This window comes from Frankliniella occidentalis, unplaced genomic scaffold (assembly GCF_000697945.3).
Source record: "Frankliniella occidentalis isolate FOCC.00 unplaced genomic scaffold, Focc_3.1 Scaffold85, whole genome shotgun sequence".
NCBI lineage: Eukaryota > Metazoa > Arthropoda > Insecta > Thysanoptera > Thripidae > Frankliniella > Frankliniella occidentalis.
In genome coordinates this window covers 103,584-117,610 of record NW_026267214.1, presented here as the reverse complement: position 1 = coordinate 117,610, position 14,027 = coordinate 103,584, and the positions used below count along the sequence as shown (strand labels likewise).

Below are 14,027 nucleotides of genomic sequence, written 5' to 3'. Positions count from 1 at the left end.
TGAATACCCAAAATTGGGAGGTGACATGGCACATCACAGAAATACATTTTTTTTTTAAATACATGCTTAGAAATTGAAGTATGAATAAAGTTTACATTTGGTGAAGCTATTGTTGTTGAATAAATTTAGTCACAGATTTTTTAAATTTTTTAGGAGAATGATAGTTGTGGTTTTCAACAGGAATAGAATTGTAGAGCTTCAAGGCAACGTTGAATGTTGAGTTTGTCCCGTGGGTTGTAGTTTTATGATGGAGTTGACGAAGTTTACTAGAATTTCTTGTATTATGATGATGGATGTTGGAGTTCAGTGTCAGTTTTATATTAGTACTGACCAAGTTGTTTTTAATTTTATGTATATATATTATTGAGGAGAGATCAGCCTGTTTAGAGACCGGAAGAACTTGCGATTGGCTGTAGACTAGGATGGATGGAGTTCTTGAATGTAGACCAAAAATAAATTCATATTCATGGCCCCAATCACATCACTTTAAAGAAACGCGCCAAAGCTATCACACAAAAGTTTTCATAACACATCCTACCTCTCCCTGCTGTACTGTTGGTTCTAGCAATCTTCTTGAGTTCTCCCCTACTCCCCATCACGAACCAATTGTACCTGTATCAAAAGTTCGTGTTTTTTTTCCGTGTCAATCAATGTCTTCACACAGGCGTGCTCTCGTAATAAAGTCTACCTACTGGCATTAGAGTGAGATATTTTTTACATCTCCATTTGTAATAATTATTCTGTTGTTACGTGCGCTCTTCGGAGTGTGGCCGGTCTACATTGTTGGCTTAGGGGTTAGGGGCGGAATGATACCCCTGATCTCGAAAGTAGACCTTCTATTTCAAAAATAATGAAGTTCGAACCATAACAAGTATTGTCGGTTCACCTTCAACAGCGAAAGAAAGACACTATGTTTCTTATAAATTTTACACTTTAAGTGTAAATCTACTACTGATGGGTCTGTTTGATGTTGATGTTTCTTGTGTTAGAGTTAGATGTCATCACAATGATTTGTATGACCATTGGCTTCTGATGAGGTTATGGTGTTAATGTTTACATCTTTGACGTTTAAGGTGAGTTCGACTCTGACACATCGTGTACTTTTGTTCTGTGAGATGGCTAGGAATATCTTGCTTTGTTTATATCATTGGAAATTTTGCAAATGGCAGACTGTCAGTTCTTGTTACGTAATTTATCAATTTCTATCACCACTGTTGTTTGTGTAACTAATTACTTTGATACCTTATTCATTTTCAAAGTGAGGTGGAGAACATAAACATGGAATCTGTTCAACTTCTTGCTGAGCCTGCAGAGGTACTGGGTGGACATGTTTTGTCTCTCTCCGCTGGTGATGTTCTTCGGGACAGTGGCATTATATTTACCCAAGATGCACTATCAAACATTATTACTACTGGTTGGTTATTGCTGAAGTTTCGTGGATCCCTGTGTCTGAGATGAAACTCAATTATTATTCGGGTTTGTGTATATTCTAGATGCTGGTGGTGAAGAAGTTCAAACATTTATGTCCTTACCTGTCCACCTCCTTCAAGACAATTCCTATGTTGGCCCTGTTCTTGTCAAAAATGCTGCTGGGAATACCTTCTTGATAGATCCCAGACAGTGTAGTGTTTTAGGAGATGGGAGCGACGATGGTCAAGCCCAGCTAATCATCACTCCGAGCACTGAAGCCATCTCTTCTGATCAGGTATATTTCATGAGACTCTCCAGTCTCACTTCATTTTTCACAAATTTTAATGCAGAATGTTATGTTATTTTCTTATCTTCACTCTATTTCACAACTTTCAGTCAACATCAAACATACTGGGTTTGGATATGGACTTTCCGTACATTACTAATGTTGGTAATGTAGTCCTTGGTGAAAATGGAGGTGTAGCTGAAAATAATATTGATGTTAACTCCTCGACAATTCTTCAACTTGAAAGCCGTATGATTCAAGGAGCAAGCCAAATGTTACAAGGAGCCAACAAATTGCTCCCTGAGGGAATGTGTATTGATATGTCCCAATTAAGCATTGTTACCTCAGATGGTGTTGTATCATACGTGACTGCAGCATCTGCCGACAGTGCCCTTCCTGAAGCAAATGTAGTGGCACCAGCTCTCCCTCAAACTTCTCATGGTAAGAGTAATACTCTATTAATATGAATTTAAATTTTAAACTTCTTGTTATAAGAGCAATTATTTGTTGAAGGCTGTGGAGATGAAGATTTCAAGGAATCTGTTATTTTTACATCTGAAGCTACAATTTCTCAAGATAATCCTAGCAATCTAGAAATTCACCCTGCCAAAGTAAAACGAGGCCGTGGAAGACCTCGTAAAAGTGACCCCAATCAAGACGATGTAATGGATCCTCCTGTAGGAAAGGTACTGAAAACTTAAATTGGAGAGACTACTTGATCAATAATCTTTTCTCCTCTGTAAAATTTTGTTTTGAAAATCGTTATTTTGTAGCCACCTTATAAATGTGATACGTGTGGCTATGAAGCAGCTCTCTGGGGAAGATTGAAGAGACACAAGGAAAGCCATCGCAATGAGAAACCACATCGCTGCAAAGTTTGTGGGGCTTCATATAATGTTGAGGTTAGAATGCAAAACTTAAATACAGAACCTGTATTTATTTGGAAAGTTGCATCTATTATATCCACTGTTTATACTGCGTTCTACAACTATGATAGCAAGTCTACTTTCACGTTTTAGGCTAATCTCACATTGCACATGGCTACTCACAATCAAGAACAACTCAAATGTCCTGAGTGTCAGAGAGAGTTTTCTCGAGTTGCAAGTTTAAGGTCTCACCTAATGCTCCATGAAAGAGAGGACAATCTCTTCTGCACTGAATGTGGGGATGAGTTCGCTTTGCAGGTAACTTTATTGTTCCAATTTCTCAACAATCCATATTTTCGTGGAAAAAGTCATGATGTGAGGATGTGGTTTGTTTCTTTTTTCAGTACCAATTGGACAGTCATGTTATGGAGCACCAAGATGAGTGGGTGTCAAAAAATGTTGAGAAAATTTATGAGTGTCAGAAGTGCCAACGTCAATTTTCAAAGGCTTCAGCTCTGAAAGAGCACATGCGAGACCATGTCAAGGTAGTTTACACCCTGAGAAATTTTTTCCAGTTTTTTTCTTTATTTTACTTCAGTATTGTTTATTGTATTATCAGGTCAAACATTCATTAGTACGTCGAAAACATGATCGTACTCAAGATAGATCAGAATTTTCTCACAAGTGTACTACATGTGGGAAGGTTTTCCAAAAGCCTAGTCAGTTAGTTCGTCATATGAGGATCCACACTGGAGAAAGACCTTATCCGGTAAAACATAAATCAGAAAAAATACCTAGTGTTTTACAACAATTTTTATATTTGTAGTAAGGTTCTTAACTTTGTCTTTCTTTTTATCATCTCTAGTGCAATATTTGTGGTAAAGCCTTTAGCCAAAAGGGCTCTTTGCAAATTCACATGACCAAACACAATGGCGAGAAACCTTATGAGTGTGATTTTTGCAGTGCAAAGTTTAGTCAAAAAGGTGTGTTTACTTACTTTAATTCCATTATGAGCATTCAAAATTTCAATTTTTATCTCATTGGTTGTTCTTAATTAAATTTGCAGGTAATCTCCGAGCACACATACAAAGAGTCCATTCAATTCCTCAACAAGGCACTGTAACATTTAGGTGCAGTGAATGCCCATGTATCTTTAGAAAATTAGGTAGTCTTAATTCTCACATGGGGCGTGCTCATAGTCAAGTAGATAATGTGAAAGTGAGTTGACCTTTATTCACTTTTATCTAGTATCTACTTTTGAAGCCTAAGATTAATCCCTGTTTAACTTGTTTTAGGCATTGAAAACTGAGACCCTGAACTCTGAGCAAATAATGCAAGTAAATGTTAACCAAATTATGGCCCAAATAGCTGCTTTGGAGACAGTCAACAGTTGTGATGAGACTCAGAGCACACCTAACATTAAAGATCAAGGAAAGGAAGATTCCGTTTCTGAAACAGCACCATCAACTTTAAAACACCCAGGTCCCTTATCTGTCAAAAAGCCTGATTCTAGTGACATTCTTCAAGAAGCTATAAGTAAGAGTGGTCTCGAAGGGAAGCCAGAACTAGAAGTCTCAGCCAGTAAGTAGTAACACGACACCACGTTACATTGCAGGAAAGTGAAACTTCTTAGAAAATTTATCTATTTTATTTTGCAGACAAAGCAACAGCTGTTACTGGATTCATTACTTTAGCAGACAAATCCTTGGATGGAACAGTGAGGTACAATTATGAACATTCTTAGCTCTTCTGGGTTTAATTATCAATTAGTAAAATTTTATAATTTACTTTTTAGGCGCTATACTATTAGACAGAGGAAAGTTGGAGGTGTGCGATGGCATCAGTGTTCATTTTGTTGCAAGGAGTTCAAAAAGCCATCTGATCTTGTCCGTCACATACGTATTCATACTCACGAAAAGCCTTTCAAAGTATGAGCGTTTTGTATAATTTATGAATGTAAATATTTGATATCATTATACTGTGTAACGATTTGTTTTGCTCCTCTTAGTGCCCTCATTGTTTCCGAGCGTTTTCTGTGAAATCAACATTAACTGCCCATATTCGTACCCATGGTGGTTTAAAACATTACTCTTGTCCAGATTGTAACAAAAATTTTTCTACAACAAGTAGTCTTAAAGTTCACCAAAGGTAAGAAATTATGATAATACTGTATTATAACTTGTTTACTGGTAGTAGACCTGTTTTGTATTGTCATTGTAATCTATCAGCTATGTAATATCTATATATTTCATCTGTCAGGCTTCACAATGGTGAGAGGCCATTCCCTTGTAGTGTATGTAATCGAACATTCCGGACATCTGGTCACAGACAGACTCATTGGCTACAGCACTGTGATCCCCAATCAAATCTCTCAACTGGATCCAAAAAAAGGCGAAGAAAATCAAAAAAATCAGAATTACAACCTGGAGAAAATCTTCCAGATGTACTACTTGGAGAACCAATTGTCATTACAGAATCAGGTACAGTCAAATTAATGTAGGTGGGCCTACATTTAAAAGTCAAACTTTCTACTAACCAATCTAATTTTATTCCCAGGATTAGTTCAAACTGAAATGATAAAACCTGATAAACAGCCTGGACCAAGGCTTCATAGCTGTGATCAGTGCAATGCCTCTTTCCGCAAAAAGAACCATTTGCGCAACCATCTCAGAATTCACAGTGGAGAACGTCCATTTCAGTGCAATATTTGTTCTAGGTAAGATATGATGTCTACTGAAGGCACACATTAATTGCAACAAAAATCCCTTCAAAGTAATACATCTATCTTTATTTACAGGAGTTTTGTATCCAATGGTGTACTGAAAACACACATCCTTACTCATGATGCAGTTAAAGCGTTCAAATGTGAGATATGTCCAACAGCATTTTCCACTCAAGGTAGTTTAAAGAGACATCAGAGCATGCACAGTGATAGCAAACCTTTTATGTGTCCCTATTGCCACAAGACATTTAAGCACAAATTGGCATGTAAAAAACACATCAAAAACCATAAAGTTGAAGTAGCTCGCGTAAGTAATCTATCTTTATTTTAAAGTTGGATCATCATCATTATCAGTTAAATCCATCGTTCCGGCCTATTGCCATAACAAAACAAAACAGATTATTCTTCTAGTGTTTTTTTCTTTTTCTTTCTTTCTTAATGGATTCAGGCTGTAGCTCAGCAAGCAAATGAACTTCAAGAGCAACAATTTGTTGTGTCTGTTGGAGACAGCTTTAACGGGGGTGAAATAATTGTTCCCAACTTCCAGGGCTTTTCAAACAATGCTCTTGGTGGATCAGATAACCTTGAAGAAAGTGTAACAGGTACAAATTTCAAACATAATATTACATTATCTAATGCATAGAAACTTAAAAATAAAAAAAAAAATGTTTTCACTTACAGACAAACTGGTCCATACAGGAGGTGTAATTACGCACACTTTGCTTGCTGATGCATCTGGAACCATCACTCTTCCTGCATCTCTAACTCAGGTATGTCTCACCACTGTTCCATCTCCAGCAAAGCTTTTAAATTATTCATTACATTAGTTCTTGTATACTTTGTCGTAAAATTATAACCTTTTCCTTTTTTTTTTTTTTTTTTTTTTTTTTAAATCTTAGGAAAGTATCCGTGAAATAGAAGACACCTTAAACCAGCAGCTTTCATCTGGAGGATCTAATACAATTCTGATCAACACCTCTCATCAATCCAGTATGCCTCTCAACACGATAACTGTAAATAGTTCTGTGCAGCAGAATACTAGTGTAATTGATTTTGCTACAGCCTCTGAAGCGTAAGTACTTGTATTGTACTGCTATTGTACCTGATGAATTTTGTGAACTACTGAGTAATTCTGGATTTGTATTGTAGTGCTCATGCAGAAGATGTTGTTGCTGCTGCAAATCTAGCTGCCAGTGAAGCACCTGTTGGTTCTAATTTACATGATGAACACAAGGAATCTGGTCTTGTGTCTGAATCAGGTGACTTAAGCTCAGCAATATTTGCCCAAACCTTTGACCAACAGGCCTATGATGCATGCACATTCCCCACCATAACACTTCAGGTAAGTAGTTTGGTGAGTATGTTTTTGTTTCATATTTCTTTCTAATCTAATCTAGTTTTCACAATCTTTTTATTTTAAAAGGGGGATCATTTAAATCTGACTGGTATTGAACAAGGTGAAACCTTGTCAGCAAATATGGAAGCAATTTTGCCTCAATCACGTGGAAATGAGCGTCGAAGAGCAGATCAAAATGATGAGGATAGTAATCAGCTTGGGGAAGACATCCATGAGCTTTCTTTGCCTGATGCAGAAGAGCAAACTTTGACTGCTGAGGGCATGGAGGAGTCGGCAACATCAGAGCCTGGCATCAACTCCACATCGTGAGTTAAATATTGCTGAACTGAACTTCCTCTGCCAAACCCAAACAGCTTTTCATTTTCCATACTATTAATGTTATTAATGTTGTTATTCGTTGAATTTTTATAAACAGTTGTGAAGTTTGTGGACACACCTTTAAAAGAATGTCGCAGCTCAAAGTACATATGAGAACAGTCCACATGAGCAGTCCAAGACCTCACGCCTGTTCATATTGCACTCGAAGCTTCAGCTCTGCAAATGGGTTGAGGGTGCGTCTAGTAAAAAAATTCTGTGTTAATATATTATCTAATCTATTCCTCAGTCATCAGTTTTTAATATGATCTTTCTTACTGTTTAGCTACACTCTCGTACACATGCTGGAGAGAAAAGTCATGTTTGTGAACACTGTTCACTGTCTTTCACATCAACTGCCTCATTAAGTAGACACATGGCTATCCATACAGACAGAAGGTGATCTTAATTTTACAAACTTCATCTATGTGTAGTAGTTTGTTTCACTATAATGGTTGTAGAACTTAAGTTTGAAAGTTAGAATCGTATTAATTAATTTACTCCTTTTTTGATCTTCTTTTTCAGGCCCTTCTCTTGCTCCAAGTGTTCTGTAGCTTTTCGTACTCAGTTGCAGCTTCGAAAACACTTGAAAGTCCATGAACCTATTGTTGTCAGATCTCAAAGGATTAGTAAGAAAATTCCTGCTATTATTTTCTCAGAGGAACAGACTTCAGCCTTAGCAAACCAAGATGTTGACATGGCGGGTAGTGTTTCTGAAAAAATGCTAATTGCTTCGGCTATTGAAGTAAACAGAGATGAAAATACTGAGGTATGACACAAACCTAGCTTTATCATATTTGTGGCATTTGCTGTAACTACTTTGATTTTTTGATCTTTCTTCTTCATTAAGGACTCAAAGAAATTTGATATGGAACCAGCATTTGCAAACAAGTGCAAGTTTTGCCCCAAAAGTTTTCGAAAGCCTTCTGATTTGGTGCGCCATGTCAGAATTCATACAGGGGAAAGACCATTCCGCTGTGATCACTGTTACAGGTCCTTTACTGTTAAGTCTACCCTTAACTCACATAGAAAGACACACATGTCTGACTTACCAAAGATGTTTGCGTGCCATGTCTGTAATTTAAGGTTTTCGACCAAAGGCAGTTTAAAAGTGCATATGCGTTTACATACAGGTTTGTTCTGTGTTAATTTTTTTTTTCTCTCTTCATATAGAGGAGGCTCTAAAAACTATCTTGAACAGCAAAAAATAATTGAATAATACAGTAAATAAATACAAAAAATTTGATTCTAGGTTCCAAGCCATTTAAGTGTCCTCTCTGCCCACTAAGATTTCGAACGTCAGGCCATCGTAAAGCTCACCTTCAGTCTCATGCACACAGCGGGAATAGTTCCCGTGCTCGTAAAAGTCAGCGAGCCCTCTCAATCACTGAGGAGGAGACTAGTCATGAAATGGAGGAAATTCTTACTCATCAAATTATAACGGTATGTTATCTTAATTTTCTGATCTAGATTTTCTTTGGTAGTGAATATATTATATGTTAATAATTATCTAATGGTAATTTTCAATTTAGGAGGATGGTTCAGTTGTGGAAGTTGACACAGCAGCTTTGTTAGCAGCTGGAGGAACACTTGATGGAAATCCCCTTCAACTTCAAATTAACGATTCACTTCTACAGCAATTGCAGGTGCTGATCATTATACAAGAATACATTCTATACCTTTTAGAGCGCTAATATCAATAACTTTGTGTCGGTCTCTAGTTTCAGAGTGGGGGTAATGTTGTCATCCAAGAAAATGGAACCGTTCATTTTGTGGCTAATGGTGATACAGACAATGGAAATGAGTGTGAAAACATTGAAAATCCAGTAATGCCCATGGACATGGATCAAGGGCATTCAGTACCCTCTAACCAGGACCTACCATCCCTTTTGCCCACAATTGAGGAAATTAATGCAGTCCAGGAACATGTGGAATGTGGTGAACAGCAGGAAACTGATGATATCAGTGGGATGCACTTTGAAATTCATACTGATGAACATGGTCAAATCGTTAATATACATCAAGCTTTGGATGGGAATGGTGTGGTCCTTTCAGATCTAAACATCTCTGTAAGTTTTTTTGCTCAATCTACTGGGAAAAAAAATCATTATCCTCAGGTATTTTGGTAACTTAGCAGTTAAACTAATAATTATTTTCATTTCAGGATGTCACAAAAGTTAACATAGACGGATCTGAATTTCAAATTTTAGATGGTGTGACAGAGGCGAATCCAGAGAATGAAATTGATCCAAATGGATTTGTGACCCTTGATATAAGTGATATTATCATGGCACCTCCAAACACTAAGAAAGTTAAAAGCCTAAAGAGCAAGAGTGACTCTTCAGGCCCAACAGCTCACACGTGCTCTGTGTGTGGAAAAGTTTTTTCCAAACCTAGTCAGCTTCAACGTCATATTAGAATTCATACAGGGGAGCGCCCTTTTCCTTGCACACAGTGCTGGAAAGCTTTTAACCAAAAAAATGCCCTCAAGGCTCACATGAAACGACACACAGGTGAGCGCCCTTTCAAATGCCCACATTGCGAGCATGCCTTTACTCAGAGAGGCAATCTGAAGACACACATTGGACGAGCTCATCCCCATTCGACAGAAGCTGGACACTCGAAGAAAAGAAAAATAATTTCTCTTCCTAAAAATAATATTCTAGATGATGTATCTTTTAGGCTTGACCTTGAGGGTGTTGTTGGAGATCTTTTCCCTCAAATGCAGACAACTGCAGAAGCAGAAGGAGACTAAAAGCGGCTCTTTTGAAAATTTTTGTATATATGGAGACTTTTGTCTCAGCATATGAGGATTTTCCTTTCAAGGATATGATCTGGTTTACTTTGATACGGAAAGTTGTGCTCAATATTTATACATGAAGTAACTTGTCTACATGATTGATTTATATCAACCCTGTAATCTCTACTTGCAAGGAGTGTAGGTAAATGAAAGATCTGTCACACAAATGTATGATTTCAGCTTGTGTTATGTGATTTTGTACATTCATTTTTGCCAATCTTCCAACTATTGAAGATTTTATTTTACCTGTGATTTTTTTGTATAGGCCCAAAACTACATGAGATGAGACTCTGATTCTTTCTATTTATTGTAATAAGGTTTAAGACATGTAAACCTTCTTTAGACATTTAGTGCACCTAGATTTTAGATAGTTGAATGTTTAGGCATTAGTTGCCTATTTGGTGTGATCATGGTGTTAACAAATTTGTTAAACTTCTTTTGTCTATAGTTTGACCTCATTGGAAGGTCAACTGTTGTACATAGCGGTTCACTATATATGATTGTCTGGTTTTCACACCAGAGAAGTTGAGTCCTAAGATCATAACACTACGGAAATAAAGGAATGAACTGGGAGCTGTGTAAGTAACATATGACAAAAATTATAATTGTGATATTTATTGCAGTCTTAATTTAGTATAGTACATGCATTAGAGGTGGTAAAAATCTTTTCTTCAGACAAGTATTCTGAAGTTATTGATTTTGTGACTTGTACCTGATTTATTATGTGTAAGTAACATTAAAGATAACATGTGATCTGTATATTTAATTTTTCATAAATGTGCATTTACAACGCTTACCAACAAAGCATGCGATTAAAAGACAATTACCACTTAATTGTCGCTTTCGCTTTCACTTCCAGAGTATGAACCTAACAGAGATAGACCACTTGATACTAGTGGCGCTTTGGGCATAGAGGTTGAAGTTGTTGAAGAATCAGATAAGGACTTTTTGGAGTTTATACTTGTTAAGCCACTAGCTGAGGCTGGGACTGATTCCAAAGAAGTTGCGCCACTTCCCTTTTTGCGTACAAGGCCTGCAAGACCTGAGTGGTTCTTCATCAAACCTACACTTTTGTTCCAACTGGCTGGTGTTGCTTTAGAAGGAATGTTCACCCTCTCTTTAACTGCTGGGGCAGCACTTGAACTTGATGCAGTAGAAGAGGTTTTGAGCTGTTTCTTTGGTGGTTCACTTGCTGAGCCTTGGAATGCTTCTGAATTGTCAACATCCTCTATAATTTCCTCTTCTATAACTCTTTTAGCTTTATTTGAGCCTCCATAAATTGACTGGACCATTTTTTCATCTTCCTCTTCTTGCCTCTGTCTCAATCTTGCGAGTGCCTCTTTGTCATTATACTTTATAAGCATAGAATCATAATCAATAGACTGCTGCCTTCTGTTGAGGTCTTTTAACTCTTCAAGAGATTCAAGCAGTTCTAATTCTTGCTTGCTCTGCTGAGTTCGGTTCTCTAACAGCTTCATGGGATTAGTTGCTTCTTCTTCTTTCCTTTCATCTTCTTCTCTTTGTGCCTGTTCTTCAGCCAATTTTAAAGCCATGAAATTTCTTGTAGCACCAGCTTCAATTTCATAGTCAGTGTTTTGAGGATCTGTTTTGAATGAGATTTCTTGAAGGCAACGAGTGCACTTTATGTAAAAGCGGTAAATGCGGATGCCAAGATAGTCTTGACCCTCCACATCCTCTTTGCGTGCATTGAACTTCTTTCCTTTGTAAATGTATTCACCACAAGTCTTGCATCGCATGTTGCACGGAGCCATTAAACGTACAGTGTATTGTCTGTTTTTTGGCAATTTCATCCGGGGGATCTTGGAGGGGTCAAAATCAGGGGGGTAGTACTTGTTAAGTACTTTACGTTCCGACATTGTTGAAGCTGTTTAAAAATGTTCTGAAACAAGGAAAACAAAACCATATTACTGGAGAGTACACAAAATACTGAAAGAAGAGAACAGATGTCACTATAACCTTAGTTGTTGGAGTGATCACAGGTAAAAGAACTGAAGGTAATCACAACACCATCATAATTTATTTTGATTTCTTAAACGAGAAAAAATTAACTTACAAATAAAAACTTACTATAATTGGATGACAGAATTCGACGTAAACTTCGGAAAACGAACAACGACACTTCTGACTACTGACTGACTGAGGATTGTTTTGTTTTAATGGATGACTTCTTTATTTCTCATATGCGAGTTATATATTTCTCATACCTATGCAACAAAAACTAGGGGAATCAGTTGCTCGGCGGGGCGTTTAAAACGCACAACCAATGTGGCCCTTTACCTTTAATGTGTATCCCTAGGGAAATGATATTTTTGAACGAATTTGTCGACACATCGTAGAAAAGTCGCTCCGGCATCGAAACGCCACCGACACGACACCCACAACCCGACAACATATGTACAGGGGGGCTTCTCGGGAACCAAGTGAGAGAACGAACGAGCGTGCCGCGAACGCGTGAAGGAACGGCCGCAGTGAATAAAGCGTTCTCCATTAGCTCTTTTGGCGCGTTCACCAGTTCGTTTACCTTTTCACCGCGTTCGCGTTCCCTCACGTTCTTTCTGCCGTTCCCTATCCCCAGTGAGAAATTTTTACGACAACATCGTTTGGACATCGTTTTTCACGTCGTTAATCGTTGAGACGACGTGTACTGTCGAAAAGCCATCGATTTCAGGCCTACTTTTACGTCATAATGACGTGCAAAACGATGTCAAAACGCTGTCGTCGGCAAAAATTCTCACTGGGGAGAGCCCCCTTGTCACATCGTTTCGACATCTTTTCAATGTTGAAACATTTCATTTAAGGAGGATTTACGATCATTTTCTTTACGAACATTTTATTTAATGGGGGATAGACTTAATAGGAGTGTGAAACGTGTAGCGCGAACAATTTAGCGATCACGCTAGACTAGAATACCAGCGATGTCAGCACTCTGTTCAACCGTGTTTTGGTTTTTGTCGTTGTCATTATAGTAACAGTCACCCAAGCTTGACTCTCACAACTGCCATCTCCTTGCGGGGGGTTCCGGGGGCTGCCCCCCACTCCCCCAGGTGGCCTCTAGTGAGGTGCCTGAAAGGTAGGCGACAAAGCCCCTGTACCAGGTGGCAGTTATACTGTACTACCGGCGGTATTGCATGCGCATGCACGTGGGCTGGCGGGTTGCCTACTCGCACGGAGCCATAAGGAGCCGTGGCCAGCGAGCATAGGCAAACCCGCCCGCAAGCGTGCATGTGGTGCAGTATAACTTTGAAAGTGAGCGGCGTGAATCAGCCACTTGGTATCACCTGGTATGTAGGCAAGCAATATTGTATCCCCCCCTGTCACGCCTGACATTGTCTTTCCCAGCCGGAAATCTAGACGGCTAAATGGTTGAAAACTAGACCTTTAGATGTATTTTAGACGTTTTTAAGAGATGATATATCTGACTGGGTTTGTCACTCGTTCCACGAGAAAGACGGATCGAATGAGAGTGAAAATGAGTGAAACAGCAGCGAAAAGAAGAGGGGGGAAGGGGGGGGGGCGGGACTTGCTTTCTTCTTCTCTCTTTCTCCTAAACACAGCCCCGGCGAGCCACACCGCCAGGCTCCGGCAGGCTTCGCACAGCATGGCACAGCGCAGAGCACTCTGCCGCAGCGCTATGGCCGCCGCCTCTGCTTGCGTTCTCTGGAATAATATGCAGTAAATAGCGGTGTCAGGCCCTGAGCGTAAAGCACTGTGCCAGCAACCGCTTTCTTATGTTTGCTGATGCCCCTCCCCGCGCCCCGCGCCCCGCACCGCCACCCTCCCCTATCGTTTCTCTTTTGCATACGAGGCACGCTGTTGCGGCGGTGAGCAATACATTTGGCGGGGAGGCGAATGAGTCTCGGCGTTCAGACCGATAATTTCGCCCGCGAAACAAGAAGGCCTTCCTTTGCGGAACCAAACCCGTGCGATCTGCGGCTAGCCCGCGCGGCGTCCGCCTCCGCCCGCCCGTCCTAGCGACCGGGCCTGGAGTGCTGTGCTGGTGGCTCGCAGCAGTCCGCCCGCCTTGCTTTGGCCGGGGCCCAAGCCCCAACCAGCACGTCGAGTTATCATCAAAACGAACCGCAGCAGCACCACGACGGCACAGCAGCAGCGAGGGGGCCGTAGCAGGGGCAGGGCGGAGGAGGGTGGAGAGTGTGTGGAGAGAGAGAGAGCGAGAGAGAGAGAGAGAGAGAGAGAGAGAGAGAGAGAGAGAG

General features: G+C 39.5%; 2 protein-coding genes across 3 annotated transcripts; one reads left to right on the top strand and one right to left on the bottom strand.

Moving 5' to 3' along the window:
• Positions 1–119: 119 nt before the first annotated feature.
• Positions 120–10,554, top strand: LOC113210898 (zinc finger protein 236). The gene is made up of 31 exons (XM_026429088.2): positions 120–1,073; positions 1,260–1,414; positions 1,494–1,705; positions 1,807–2,137; positions 2,210–2,382; positions 2,470–2,598; positions 2,716–2,880; positions 2,967–3,107; positions 3,182–3,331; positions 3,428–3,545; positions 3,629–3,780; positions 3,858–4,143; positions 4,221–4,284; positions 4,358–4,490; positions 4,571–4,710; positions 4,822–5,042; positions 5,119–5,278; positions 5,360–5,591; positions 5,733–5,886; positions 5,966–6,054; positions 6,184–6,356; positions 6,434–6,626; positions 6,708–6,946; positions 7,057–7,192; positions 7,282–7,394; positions 7,521–7,764; positions 7,846–8,128; positions 8,248–8,438; positions 8,528–8,641; positions 8,717–9,064; positions 9,160–10,554. Exons 2-31 carry the CDS (start codon positions 1,279–1,281, stop codon positions 9,748–9,750), a joined length of 5,811 nt encoding a protein of 1,936 aa, XP_026284873.1. The 5' UTR covers positions 120–1,073; positions 1,260–1,278; the 3' UTR covers positions 9,751–10,554.
• Positions 10,395–12,016, bottom strand: LOC113210899 (splicing factor YJU2). 2 transcript variants are annotated; one of them, XM_026429089.2, is made up of 2 exons: positions 11,884–12,016; positions 10,395–11,695 (listed from the first exon to the last, which is right to left on the bottom strand). In XM_026429089.2, exon 2 carries the CDS (start codon positions 11,670–11,672, stop codon positions 10,626–10,628), a length of 1,047 nt encoding a protein of 348 aa, XP_026284874.1. In that variant the 5' UTR covers positions 11,673–11,695; positions 11,884–12,016; the 3' UTR covers positions 10,395–10,625. The 2 variants fall into 2 exon arrangements, with proteins under 2 accessions (XP_026284874.1, XP_052125152.1); XM_052269192.1 differs by having other exon boundaries at positions 11,870–11,994.
• Positions 12,017–14,027: the final 2,011 nt, after the last annotated feature.

What these genes read in the sequence shown, in the direction of transcription:
- LOC113210898 (XM_026429088.2), top strand. Translation starts at nt 1,279, where the DNA reads ATGGAATCTGTTCAACTTCTTGCTGAGCCTGCAGAGGTACTGGGTGGA. An exon ending in CCTTGAAGAAAGTGTAACAG is followed by an intron (nt 5,887 to 5,965) that starts GTACAAATTTCA and finishes TTTCACTTACAG; the next exon opens with ACAAACTGGTCCATACAGGA. An exon ending in CACTTCTACAGCAATTGCAG is followed by an intron (nt 8,642 to 8,716) that starts GTGCTGATCATT and finishes GTCGGTCTCTAG; the next exon opens with TTTCAGAGTGGGGGTAATGT.
- LOC113210899 (XM_026429089.2), bottom strand. Translation starts at nt 11,672, where the DNA reads ATGTCGGAACGTAAAGTACTTAACAAGTACTACCCCCCTGATTTTGAC.